The following is a 13,343-nucleotide window of genomic DNA, read 5'->3' as shown; positions in this document are numbered from 1 at the left end:
TAAATACAAAGCAAGACAGCTACACACAACACCCCCCCCCCCCCCCCAGGTTCTGGACACACTTCAGTGCCTGTAATGAACTACAGAAGAAAAGCCTTGCTCTTTGAAATGAAACAGTAGCTCTAGGGTTGCTGGTTTTTTCAGTTTGCTTTTCCCATATTCAGATACAATGTCTGTTTTAGTGCTGCTACTGTCCTTTTCCGTGGGAAGTTGGAAAAATAGCAGGTACACCACACAAAGGAGAAACTACTACACACCTTTTACACTATGACAAACATGCAGCTTTATCAGTGGCATGACTATTTCAGACAAGCTATTTCATTCCATGTGGTCCTGTTATCTAGGGACCACTGCATGGCCTCACCTCTATTTTTACAGTCGTAGCTATCATTTTATTCCCTTGCATAGCTGCACTTAGTCTTCTAAAACTATGCACTGCTATTAGTGCAGATAAAAAGGTGTCCATCACCACTGTAATTTTATCACTTCCTTCCTGTAAATAACAGTTGTTGTTGCTGCCACTAGAAAGAAAACAGCATTTCTTTCAAATAAGTCACAGACTAAATACATTATTTGAAGAGCTAATCAAAACATGGGGGTTTTGTATGCCTGTTTTATTAAGACCTTCATCTCCTTCTAACAATGAGAAAACAGACCAGTTATATTTACCTTCCAAGTAATGGCAACAAATATTAAACCAGATACTCCGTTTATAGAAATGTGTGCAGGCCCACTATCCTCTGGAAATCAATGTTCATTTGCTCACAACCTGAGGATCTGATGTCCCAAATAGACATCTTAGAGGACTGCAATTCTGGAACATCAGTAAAAATAAACTCTGATTTATGCAGTGAGTTCTGTTCAACTCCTTTTAACATAGAAAGCAGCTGGACAGTCTCTTCCCACCCCCCCACCCCCCCCCCAAGAATGGTGCTGGTTAGAAGTTTTTAAAAAGGAACTGACCCTTAACCTTTCACAACACCAAAACCTAACAAAGAGTTCAGGTCAACTTCCAAGACCCAAATGACAAGACATGTTAATGTTCCAGAGGTACGGGACAGCATGCAAGGCAGCCATGACCATATGGCACCTGCTCAGAGATGGCAAAATTACCTTACACAAGGGAACAAAAAGACATCAGAAGAATCATACCATATGCAACACCTGTAATGCAGCTGAAACCGAGGTACAGGTACTTGAAAACACAACCAGCTTTCCCCATGCATCAGGAGCAAAATTCCATTCACAAGATTGCTGCAGAATTTAAATGCTATGGTGCTACTTAAGAAGGATGTTTCTTGTTCAAAAGGACAAATGCATAATCACATATTGTTATTATAGATTGTAATTAATGTGAAGACATATTTCCAAGCACATTTTCCTCAGCTGCAAAAGTAATATACTCCAAGCCCTACCAACTCATCTAATTCTTGTATCACTGTGTTTGCAGGGCAATGCTGTGAACTGATTCAGTAATATAGTATGAATCTTAAAAGAATAAACAATCTGGGAAGGGGTTCTAGTGTTTTTGTTTGGTTAACCTGGATAATTTCTACTGTTCATTTCACAGACCCATGAACAGTTGTATCAGCACAGCTGATGTGGAACACACTAGAGAGAGGTGAAACTGAAGAAGCCCTGAACTCAGCTTTGCTGGCAAGCAGAACGTGATCTCTAGTGATTTTGAACAGCAGCATAATTGTCATTCATTCTACTCCCTGCTATTTTTATTTTGTGATTAAGTGGTATTTTGCTATTTTCCTCGCTGGTTATTAACCTCTCACCTTGGTTTCAGTTCTCCTTGTGGTTCCATCTTCAGAAGTGACAATAGACACGTGGGAAGTGGGAGTGCCTGGGTCTTCCTCCACAGTAACTGTCTCTTCCACCATTTCTTGAGGCTCTTGCATCATTGCTATTGATGTCTGGTTACTGGGGCTTTGTTCCTAAAGAAGCAGGTAAAAAAACAAAACCAACAAACTTTTCACTTCTACCATCACGGTATAACTATTCTATTGATTTCAGCTTTCTCAACTGAAAAACAGATTTTAACCAACATCTTGCAAGTAGAGATTCAGAAAAAGAAGTATTGACTGTCTCAAAAAAGCATGCTGCAACTATACTGTTATGACTGGGCTCGGCTCAGTAAATGGAAATCACGTGAAGCATCTATGAAGGACCTTATATTTATAGGCAACCTACTACAGACTAACAACTGCTACCTTGTATTTAAACCTGCTTTAAGCTTTCTCTTCAATGCTCAGTGTAGGAGGAGGGGAATTTCTGTCTGTCAAAACATTCACCCAGTTTTCAGTCAGTTCCACAATGAACAGGACCACTGGCTTTCAGAGCAGTTAATTTTGCACACCATTAGAAGTTTATCTCCATTTGATAAAACACACTCAGCTGCAGACCACAGAAGGCTATAAACCATCAACACCTATTATTAAACTGACACCTTTCTCAAACTGTCCAAAGTGATGATAATTTAAAAAAATGGATAGCTAGAGATTAATAGCTGAATTATGTGAAATGCTACCCTTCTGACATCTTCCCTAAGTCTGTAAGATCTAACTGGCTATAAGCTTATTTAAAATTTATAACAGATAGACAACATAAAGAAACACTAAACAGAAAGAACACACATCAAAAGCCTGTTCTTGCAGATAACTGCCCAAAGAGAATGCTTCTGCATCTCGCAGCACTAACATCTGAACTTTCCTTTCCCTTACACAACTGTGTGTCCCAGCACAGACATCAGAGAAGCTCCCCTTTGGTAGATGAATGTACTTCAGAGGTTTCACAGCAAGCGGCCAATAAAGAACCAGCTTACATACCAAGAAATCAGACTTTTCCCCAGCATTATGAATCCTCAACTACATACAATGATATGACAGACTGTTCATTTTGCTATATGCCCTGGAAGTATTGGGCTATACAGGTCTCAAAGCCAAAGCAAGCTTCTATTTGCACATCTTGTCAAATAGGCACACAAAAAAAGAACATCCTTTATTAAGGAATAATACATACACACACACAAATATACACACACAGTCACACTTCTTTTTCATATAAAAAAAAAGAAGACACAAAAAAAACCCAAACCAGAAAGGAGTGACACAGAGCCCTGAACTGCAAAATGAACCATTGTGGGCAAATTCAGCATACCTTTCTACATCACCTGAAAAAAAAATGATTGGGATGAAACTGTTGCCATGCAGGTGGCTAAGTCTAATTACATAGAGGTTTAAACGTTCTCTACCTTTGAGCAGCTTCATCACCAGGGAACTACAACATTTTACTTAGAAAAACTGCATTTCATCCCAGCCCTGAACTTTGGATTGCCCCTTTTGTTGCGCCATGTTTTGTGCAAGCCCTGAGGGACGGCATCCTTCCAAGTGACCTCATGCTGCTGAGCAGGAGCAGGGTACTGAGGTCTCTTTAAGCTCTACAGTGAAAAGTATCACTTAAATCTTGCATGATCCATGATTTCCTTTGAAACAAGCTGCAATGCCCCTGTTCAGTTTCCTTTATTTACAGCTGTATTTTGACATTATGGAACCTGGACTTCAGAAAGGAAGCCACTTTCATTTTCAGGTAAGCACTAACATTAACCAAGACCACGACAATAAGCCTTAGGTGATCATCTTAGTCAAAGTTACAACATGGACAGCCTTCAAAGATAACACATGCTGGATCACCAGAGGTGATATAAGCAGACACTACTTCCATTTCTACTAAAAACATGGAATAACTCAGGCTACAGAAACAATTAACAAGAATAAGGCTTCCGAAATCCTGAAGAAAATCACTCCTTCCAATCTGCAGTACTTAATCATTATATGGCCAACAACTTATGATACACACATACTGAATCCTTTATGGTAGAGTTCAGATGTCACATTCTGTCTTCTGTCCACAGCTTCAGAAGGGAAACTAGCTCCTGTAATAAATACATTAATCCCTTCACTTTTCTTGAAAATACTGTATTTTAACCACAACTCCCCTTACCCCACGCCACAGTAAAGCTTCCCTCTAAAGAGCAGAACTTACGCAATAGTGCAATACAGTAAAGACTCAGAACTTGTGTTTATCTTCATGCAACTCCAGCCTTGCCAACAGCAAAGAAACCAGTTACACGTAGAGATTTTTTCCATTACACCTTGTCCTTGTAAACCTCCTTGTCATCTCCAAGGCATCAAATGCCAAAACTGCTTCAAGGTGGGACATTCTCACTCCTCACACACACATATGTGCCTACACACATCTCATCCATCACCCTCATTTCTAGCTGCAGTTTGAGGTAACTGCATGAATTTACATCTCTTCATTCCCCTCTGGATTCTTCAGAAGCAAACTCTGCATAGTGATAACAAACCTGAGGAGACGGAAGGTAGAAATAAATATTTTGCTCTCCGAGCTTTTGCAAAGATTTTTCTTTATGAAAAAATAAGGTCTCCCTTTGTATTCAGACTGCCTGTAGGCAAAGGAAACCTTTAAAGCTAGGCACTTAAACACGAGCAAATTGCAAACTAGAGCATATTGACTTTAAATGAGCACTGCACTGGTTTTTATCCTCCGGCTGCTTCTAAAATGAAGATTCAGGGAGATATGGCACAGATCTGCATTCCTGCAAGAGAAAACTATTGTTAGCAAGAGACTGTCCTAAGCATCAGAAAGAATAAAAGCTTGCGAAGTTCAAGGTAGATATCCCAACACAGACAAATACCCAGAATGCATCTGCTTGTGTCTTCCTTCTTATTATGTGAGCTACTGAGGAATGCAGTGAGCAAAGAGGACAGCATATCATCCAGCTTACGCCCTGAATTAGTTTAAGGAGGTGGTTCTTTGATCTCCAAAACCAGTACTTTCTCCACAGCACTGACTTGGGGTTGTCACAAGCTAACTTTAATGTAGAAAAGATGCAAAGGTTTTGTTATCTGTTTTTAGATTCCATCATTAAGAATTTTAGGTCATCACAAATTGCAGAAACTGGGACACATTACCTCTTTCAACCACGCTCCTCTGTGCTCAGCTTCTAAGTCTGTATTTAGGACGCTCTTTTGTTAAACACATCTCAGGTTCCAAACATTTGGCAGGTAAACGTAATTAGTCAAAGTAAAACACAAGTTGCCAGAGAAAGCTGGAACATGACATCCCTAATGAATAATCCTACCAGTAGTCCCCTGCCTGTTAGAGGTAGGTAATTCCAGTTTAGGACAGCACACACTCATTTGCCTACCATGCTGGGGGCTTCAGAAGCAAAAGGAACCAGACAAGTCCTCTTTTCCTATCACGCTGGCCACGATCCTGCAGGTTCTTCCCCTATGGTCAAACAAAAGGATGTTCCCCAGCAGAAGAGGCATCTACCATGTCACAGCAATCAGCTGAGCATCTGGGAAGACCTAATCTAAATGGAGCTTTTTTCCAGTCCTCTTCAATAGGAGACTATCAGGATTCTTGTCAGTTCCTCTAGGATGGCACCCTCCTCCTTCAGGGACCCTCCCTTTGACACATTCTAGGCACAACAGCTGAGCTACAGGAACCGTGTCACCAGAAGCACCAAGGGCCAGCAGCTCCCTGAGGGACATGGCGCCGAGGGGGACCCTTTGGATGCCTGGGCAGAAGCCTCGCTGGCCCCTGAGCGAGGTGAGCAGGGAACACCCGCGAAGGCAGCCAAGTCCAACCAAGAGGCAGTGTCATGGTGACAAGGGGGCCTTCAAGGTCAACCTAGGAAGCAAATCTGCAGGTCAGGGTTCGGATCAGGCCCAGTGACAGCAAGGCAGGTCCACAGTGATAAGCCAGGTCTGAGGTCAGACAGGGAAGTCCATCTGTAGGTTGGGGTCTGAATCAGTAGGGTCCACGGCCGGGGCACAGGCATGGCTGTAGCTCAGCTAGAAAGCAGTACTCCTCAGCGCAGCCCAAGCATGGACTGAGGGCTCAGGGCTGAGCTTAAACAGAGCTCCCAAGCTTCTGGGCAGAAGCCTCACGTGAAGCTAGTCAGGGTCACCGAGGTCTGTCAGTGCCCTGAGGGATCCCCACAGCCCCTTTAAAATGGCAGCAGAAATTCTCTTGCAATAAACACACACATTGCAAGGTGATACACCCCCCCCCCCCCCCCCCCGCCAAATTGCTAGGCATTACCCATGAAGTCCCTTTCAAATAACAATCTTTGGCTGCTTCCAAGAAGATTACAAAACACCACCACACTGTGAGAACAGATCCCAATCCAGTTATTGTATACGGTGTCAGCAGTCATGGCTCTTCTCCCTGCTTTTTTGAGTACCAAATGAATCCTATCCTGTTGAACTGTGCTTGCATCTCTAGTACGCTTCAAAAAAGCCAAGCTATTTAAAAAGCAAAACAACAATCCATTTATCCCCAGCCTGTAAAAGTTAAGTGCAGATGAAACAGCTAAAGACCTTGTAAAATAAGCAAGAATCATAAAATAACAATAATTCTTCTTTTGTTAAAAAACAGAGTGATTTACCATTTAGGGCGCATATCTCCTAGGGCTTATTCTGCATTAAAATACTACAGCTTCTATAATCATCATCACTTCAATTCCTAGAGTTATATTTCCATCAAAGTAGCTATTTTATATCTTTTTTTAATAAAAGAATAACCTCCCCCAGGAGGATCAGACATCCTACTTTAAGACAGTGAACGAAGTTCTTTATTCTCTGCCTATGAAACAATTGAAAACAGTCTGGAAACAATATAAAATTGCAGGAGATTATTACTTCCACCAAAACAGTCCCTCTTCAAAAACACTGAAAACATGTACATTGAATCATCATTCTCCCAGAGATACCCTTTGTTCAGTAGATTGTAATGCAGGCTATTCAGGCTACTGCATACTCCAGGCTACTGTCAGATACCAGATTTGAAGGCTTTTTGCAGAGCACAAAGGCTAGATTCTACACCAGTGGACATACTTGTCCTCAGTTGACCCCAGCACAGACAAAGCTCAAGTGTATCAACTCCTGTGAAACCCATTACAAGTCTGGGCATAATTAATGGCATTGGACAACAATGCTAATTGAATTAAATGTGGATTCTCTCTGTACTCTCTAAATTACTTACTAAGGCTTCAATCTCTGCAAAGCATGAGATTATTTGTAAGCGCAAAGCAGGCAAATAACGTTTTTGCCAAAGTCCAGTCTCAGGCTGACATTCTGCCCCACTGGTTTCCTTCGAACTTAGGTCTGCACTTCCAGCTCAGTCATGTCCTCAAGTTGTTATTTGCCGAAGGCAAGTGGAAGAGAAAGGAAGGGAAAAAAAGGCAAGCCTGCAGGAACACACCAATTGAAAAAGTCTGTCTTGAAGTCTGCATCAGATTGGTGTCACAATGGGACACCAGAGAGGAAGAAAACCACGGGTAGAATTTGTTGAACTGCATGTATTTGTGGCAGATCTTTCTCCAGTAAAAGATCCAGCTCCCCAGCAGCTAAAGCCTCTCAAATTTGATTACTATCACATCCTCCTGCCCTGTCAGACCCCCTTCTCCTTCATCACAGCCTGAAGATCCCTGCTGTGCTCTCTGCCCTGGATTTGTCCAGAGGTTTCTGTGCCTCTCAGCAGCGCAACAGCTGAAATCCAAGCTACCCAGCGCATTCATACCACTGAGCCTGTACCATCTGAGAGGCAGCTATACAGGAGACTGATTTACTCTTTCTAGATTGTGCTTCAGGAACAGAGAAACAAGTAAGCCCTTACATAAAGCAGTGCTTGCGCTACTGCAAGGCAGGGCACCTTCTGGAAGAACATGGAGGCCTCATTTTCAAGGACTGCCAAATACTGCACTCCTCCAGCTCAAAAAATGCAGTGAGGTCCAGATCTTCAGTCATACCTACCCAAACTCTTCACAATCAGGGACACTGATGCACAGCTGCCATCAAATGATGACACATTCAGGCAAAACAGCTCCAGAATAACAAAAAGCACATGGACCAGCCCATACTGGAACCCAGGCATATCCAACACTGGAAGGAGAGTTTGCAAGATAGAACAGTGATTTTAAGATAGAAATACATAAATATCTACTTTGCTGTAGATAAACTGATCTCCATTTAGTAAGCCTACTTCTCTGGTTAAATGTCATGTGAAACAAAATGTGGATTTTAGATATATAAATATATAGATGTATATATACAATGAATTCGGCTCACTTCAGTGTGAACCCAAACACATTAACCTATGACAAGCTTCAAGCTCTCTATGAGAGCTCCCACAGCAGCTCTATCCTAAGGCTGGTCAGTTCAGAACATAAGGAAAATGTCAGCCCTAAATGAAAGCAGGCTGTCCTGGCATGGGCTACCAGAGTGAACTCAGCCACACACCACAATGCACTAACTGTTTCCTGAACGCTTACACACTTCCTTTGTCCTTTAGAAACACACACGACAAGCAACTAACAAATAATGCCAAGAGCTTTTAAAGCACCAAGGTTAAAAAGGAACATTTCAGCAACTGAAAAAACCCCTCAACTACAGAAGTTTTGAAAAGCCACAAAGAGCAGCTTTTTTTGCAAGTAGGCACGGCAATTCACCATCTGAAGGCATCACACCTTTCAGGGAAAGCAAGAGGCGGAGGTGAAGGAGAAGGAATCAAAACCCAGACAAGGCCCGTAGTAGTAATATTCATCCTTCAAGTACTGCAAGACACACTGGGGTTCTGTTCAGCCACGCGGTAACTGCCCATCAACAGGGAAATCTACGGTGCTTGCCCAACGGTCAACAAAGAGGGCTTTTATGCTATTTTAAACAATCTGAAGTGTCTCAGTTAATGGAAGACCGGGCAATTGGCCCTCAACTATTTCTAATTGACTGGAATGATGGATGAAGCTAAAGGGAAAGCTGACCCACTGAACTTTTCCATACAAAGCTAGAAAACTGAAGGACATTGTAAACAGTTTATAAGAACGAGAAGTGGGAGAGGCAGAATCCCAGAGGCTTTGCTCCTCTCAACCTGCTGTTAAAGTTGTTTCAGATGAAGGAAAACAAAGAGCTTCAACTCAGAGCAACAAACAACAAAAAATACAGGGGAAGGCCTAAACAAATAGGGTATTTTTCCCATGCTCTCCTCCCCTTTCTCCAGGAGCTACTTAGCTCTGCCATGCAAGCTGGTCCTTTGAATCAGAAAGGCCAATCTGTCACTTTGACAAGACGTCTCTCAGGGCGCTGTATTGCCTTGCCCTGCTTTTCAGATTGACTGGGTGTTAACCAAAGATGTCAAGACATTAGATCTCACTCAACTTCAACAGATGTGATAATATACGCTTAGAGCTTACGAGTTAATCAGTGCCGCTACGCTAAAGGTAATGCTCAGGAAATCATGCATGCCCATTGATTTTCAGAACAAAATAATCACTAGTAGCTTTTGTACTGCAAAACAGCAATATTGCTGCAATGCGCTAGAGCGGTCTGCTGACCTAAAGAGCTCCTAGGAGGGATGAGTGAGGATACACACCTTCCAGATAGACAAATGGATGTGTAATAGGTTCAAATTCACAGCACCTGTCTTCAAGCTGCCTTGCGAGGTATCTAAACGCACAGTAACTTTATTTTTCCTCTTTAGTCAAAAAGGACAATAGGAGCTTCAGAGAACAATTCAGATCTTGCACAGACTAAACCACCTCCTTGGACACACATCCAGCTCTGGCTACCGACCCTGCAGGGAAACAACATCAAGCACTTCAAGAAAGCATTAAAGCCGGGGGATGGATCCAGGCCTCGGAGCCCTGATGTAAGTTGTCTATGGTAGAACCCAGAACTAGACGAAGGTATCACAATTCACCATCCAGCCCCTTAGTCACAAGCTCTTTTTCTCCCCCCGGGGTTCAACAAGGTCATATAGTAAAACAGAAGCATAAACTATTATTTTTACTGTGAAAATGATAAAGGTAAAAAAAAAGAACACCCAGCACACACACGGTTAGGGCTAGCCCTATTTCTCTTAGCTGTCAACAGCATGGCTAGTTTTTATCTGGAAAGTTTGCCCCCAAGGAAATCATACTAAATGAGCAGGAAATGACTGTTTCTCATGAAGATTTGTACAGAGTTCACTGTGATTTGCGAACTACCTCCCAAAGACAAAGACAATGCAAATCTGCATGCCTGATCTTTGACCAAACCCAGAAAAAACCTGACTTGCTTCCTCTCTGGAGTCTTTCAGATGAACTAACCAAGGCTAAATTAGGGAGATTTTTAGTGAGATGAGGTTAAATCATGAACTACAATTTTCCAGCAAGCTTTTTCCTTCACCTCCACCTGCTGCCTCTACAATGCTGGCATTAAGGGTGGTGTGGGATGACTCATTTGTACATTCCTTTTGGCAAGACAAGCATTCAGCTTTCATTTCTTCTTGGCCCACAGAGTTTGGGTCATAAATTGAACTGATGCATGTATTACTAGATATCAAGACCACAAACTTACATGCACATTGGAGTCAGAAGTACAAGCTAGGTCCTTCATCTAAAACAAAAAAAAGAACCGTCAGTTTGGCAGATTACAGCAGTAAGTTTCTTTATACAGTCTGTGTGCCCCAGACTCTACCCCAGCCACTTAAATGCATCCCTACTGCATTAAACCAGAATCTGCCAGACCCAGCATGTTAGATCTAGGCTAACACATGAACGCCTACTTGCACTGCTACAAAACTACCTTAAAGAATTGCTTTTTAACTTCAAGGCAGATGTAAGCCATCTCTGCATTCTCCAAATTATGACCAAGACCGGAACATTATTTGGGTGTCCTAGCAGCCATATCAGATCAGCGTTAAGTTTAACTAACCTCCTCACACACCCACAATCTTGCCTGTATATCTGAACTATGCAACACTAATGTTTTTTGTGGCAAAACACATCGCCACAACACAAAAAGGAAAAAAAAAAAAGCTTTTATAATCTTGAGGGAGACAGAACAAACAGATCACTGATTAATTTTTAAGCCTACATTCCAAGAAAGCCGTTTCTTAAATAAATTATTTCCCATTCTAGGGAATACAAAGTGATTGGCAATAAATCTAATCACCCGTCTCGTAAGGAATGTGCTTGCCAGTGTCTGCCACTATTAAGCAGCAAAGCAGGTTTGCTTGGCACCAAGACAGCAGCACGGCTTCAGTCCGAACAGCTCCCCTGGAGATTACCCACATTAAATTACATTCTACTTCTTCCCTCTGCATCTCGCCCCTTCCCTCCCAGCCCCACACCAGAACAGAAGGTTTGGCTGTTCACACGCCTCCTGCTGCACCAGAGGCCCAGCTCTCAACAGTACGTAACCCCAGACAGCAAAACCAAGACGGCAGGGAAGAAACTGTGCAGGAGGTCCCGGGATGACTGCAAGTCCATTGGAACACCAAAAGACACAAACAATCCAACAAAGCTGCTCTGTCTGCTGTAAATCTTCCAAATGGAAAAGATTCCAGCAGAAAGGCAATTTTCCCAAGTTCGATGCAGTTACTGTGCTATTTCAACTACCCAAGAGAGGTCACCAATGACTTTTTTTTCCCCAGTAGTCCATTTACTTCACACATTCTCTGTTTATTTTGTAAGACTGAGCTTGCAACCCTTACTTGTACATGGACAGTCCTCACACAAACTGGGAAGAGAGCAGGCAGGCTTGCCACACCAGCACTAGACTAGCAATAAACAGTAGGGAAAAAAAAAAAAAAAAAAAAGACAGACGACAGCACTTCAATATTAGGGAAAATGTGGAGCAAGAACATTTCATCATCTCTGTTTGGCATCCGCATGGTCACTACTGGGACAACCTGTTCAGCTCTTATGCGTAGCTGTGGAAGGATGTCGATACACTGCAGCAGGCTCAGAGCACTGCTAACAGAACAGCCAAAGAGAGGGATCAGAAAGGTGTCTCAGCCAGCTCTAAGGTCCAAGCTATTTACCTCAAAGAGAAGGTCAAGGGGCAATTTGATTACAGTTAAGTGCCTAAAGGTATAATGGAAATTTGGCAGAGAGCTCTTGAGCCCCACAGATAAAGGTTTAACTAGTCCCAACGTCAGGAAGCTGAGGACTGACAAGACATGCACACATTTTGTTTTAATTTTTAGACAGCAAATTTGAGTGGTGCAAGTAAGAAGCTTACATGCTAAAATTTTGCTAACCACTTAACAGGTTGCACCTATTTATTTTTAATAAACATGTTCCCATTTAATCACAAACCTGATAATGGAGAGGTGCTCATATGCATGCACACAACTACTCCCACTTGACTGCTACACCACCCTGAAGACTTTTCAGTCTAAGAACAAATTATTTAAAGCTTGTGAAGGACTCTTGCCAAGTCACCCAGCAAATCATACTTAAAATGCAATAAAGAGATTTTTGCCAGGCAGGGAAGGGGCTAATGAAGGGTTCCCTGTTTAACAATGGTTTTGCCTGAAGGAGTACCCTCTCCTCCCACCAGTGAGCAATGGTGAATCCCCTTTCACAGCTGGGCTAGCAGTACTTCATGTAAGGTCAAGCTACAAACCAAAGCAGTGCATCAACTCAACTGAGAAACCATCATCACCAAGGAATGACTCTCTGTCCCATCCCCCAACCTTTGCCATCCACAGCACAGCTCCTAAAACCTGTTGTGCCAGTGTAACTGAGATGGTTGTGTAATAGGAAAAATAAGTAGAGATGAGGACCATTTATCCATGCACTGTCACCTAGAAAATTCACAGGAAACCACTGGGTCTATTCAGTGTGTAAGAAGAATGCTAAATATTGACAGTCAGGCCACTTAGCAAGGACTGCTATTTACTGCATGATGAGCATGAATCCCAGAAAGGAAAAATCATATAAGCTAAGGTGTAAGTCACTTGCCCAGAGGTAAACATCTTCACTGGTAAAGTAAAATTAGCTCTCAATTTCCTAGTTAAATGTGTTTGGCTTTTTTTCATTTTGCTGTGTTCCACATGCTTGCTGGAAATCCCCACCTTTCTGTGACCACTCCTATTGGCACTGTGTATACAGTCAGCACGTCTGGATTAAAGCATCTGAATTGTAAAATCCAATCACATTTGCCAACCACCCCAATTATTTACATAGTATCTTTAGTATTATTATTTCTGATGTGCTTTTATTTGACACTTCACAATGGAATTAAAATATGATAAAGATTAAGACAAGATGCAGTCCTAGAGCCAGCAATCTAAGTCACTTTCAAACAGGTTCTCAGAGGGTTTTTCAGAGGGCCATTTCTCAATTAAGCACACACAGATAATAAGAGATCATACAGGATGAAATTAAGGACTTGCTGTTAATGAGCATCAGTCAGAAAACGAGATTCATGCTCTGAATGCTGTATTTCCCTACAGCTGGCAAGACAAGCTGCAAGATT

The 13,343-nt window shown here is 42.2% G+C and overlaps 1 protein-coding gene across 14 annotated transcripts in view; it reads right to left on the bottom strand.

Annotated features, from left to right (window-relative positions):
- Window positions 1-13,343, bottom strand: part of ARVCF (ARVCF delta catenin family member) — a 290,084-nt gene that overhangs the window by 94,969 nt on the left and 181,772 nt on the right. For 9 of the 14 annotated variants that reach the window (XM_055703658.1, XM_055703748.1, XM_055703669.1 and 6 more), the window contains one exon: window positions 1,785-1,943. The exons of 1 other annotated variant lie outside the window; for it this stretch is intronic. In XM_055703658.1, the coding sequence (XP_055559633.1) occupies window positions 1,785-1,943 (159 nt within the window). Of the gene's footprint in view, window positions 1-1,784; window positions 1,946-10,433; window positions 10,475-13,343 lie in introns of those variants that run through there. 4 more of the 14 variants (XM_055703708.1, XM_055703699.1, XM_055703754.1 and 1 more) reach the window with 3 other exon arrangements.

Source organism: Falco cherrug, chromosome 1 (genome assembly GCF_023634085.1).
Source record: "Falco cherrug isolate bFalChe1 chromosome 1, bFalChe1.pri, whole genome shotgun sequence".
NCBI classification, from domain to species: domain Eukaryota; kingdom Metazoa; phylum Chordata; class Aves; order Falconiformes; family Falconidae; genus Falco; species Falco cherrug.
Note: the sequence above shows the minus strand (reverse complement) of the source record. Positions and strands in the feature narration are given on the sequence as shown.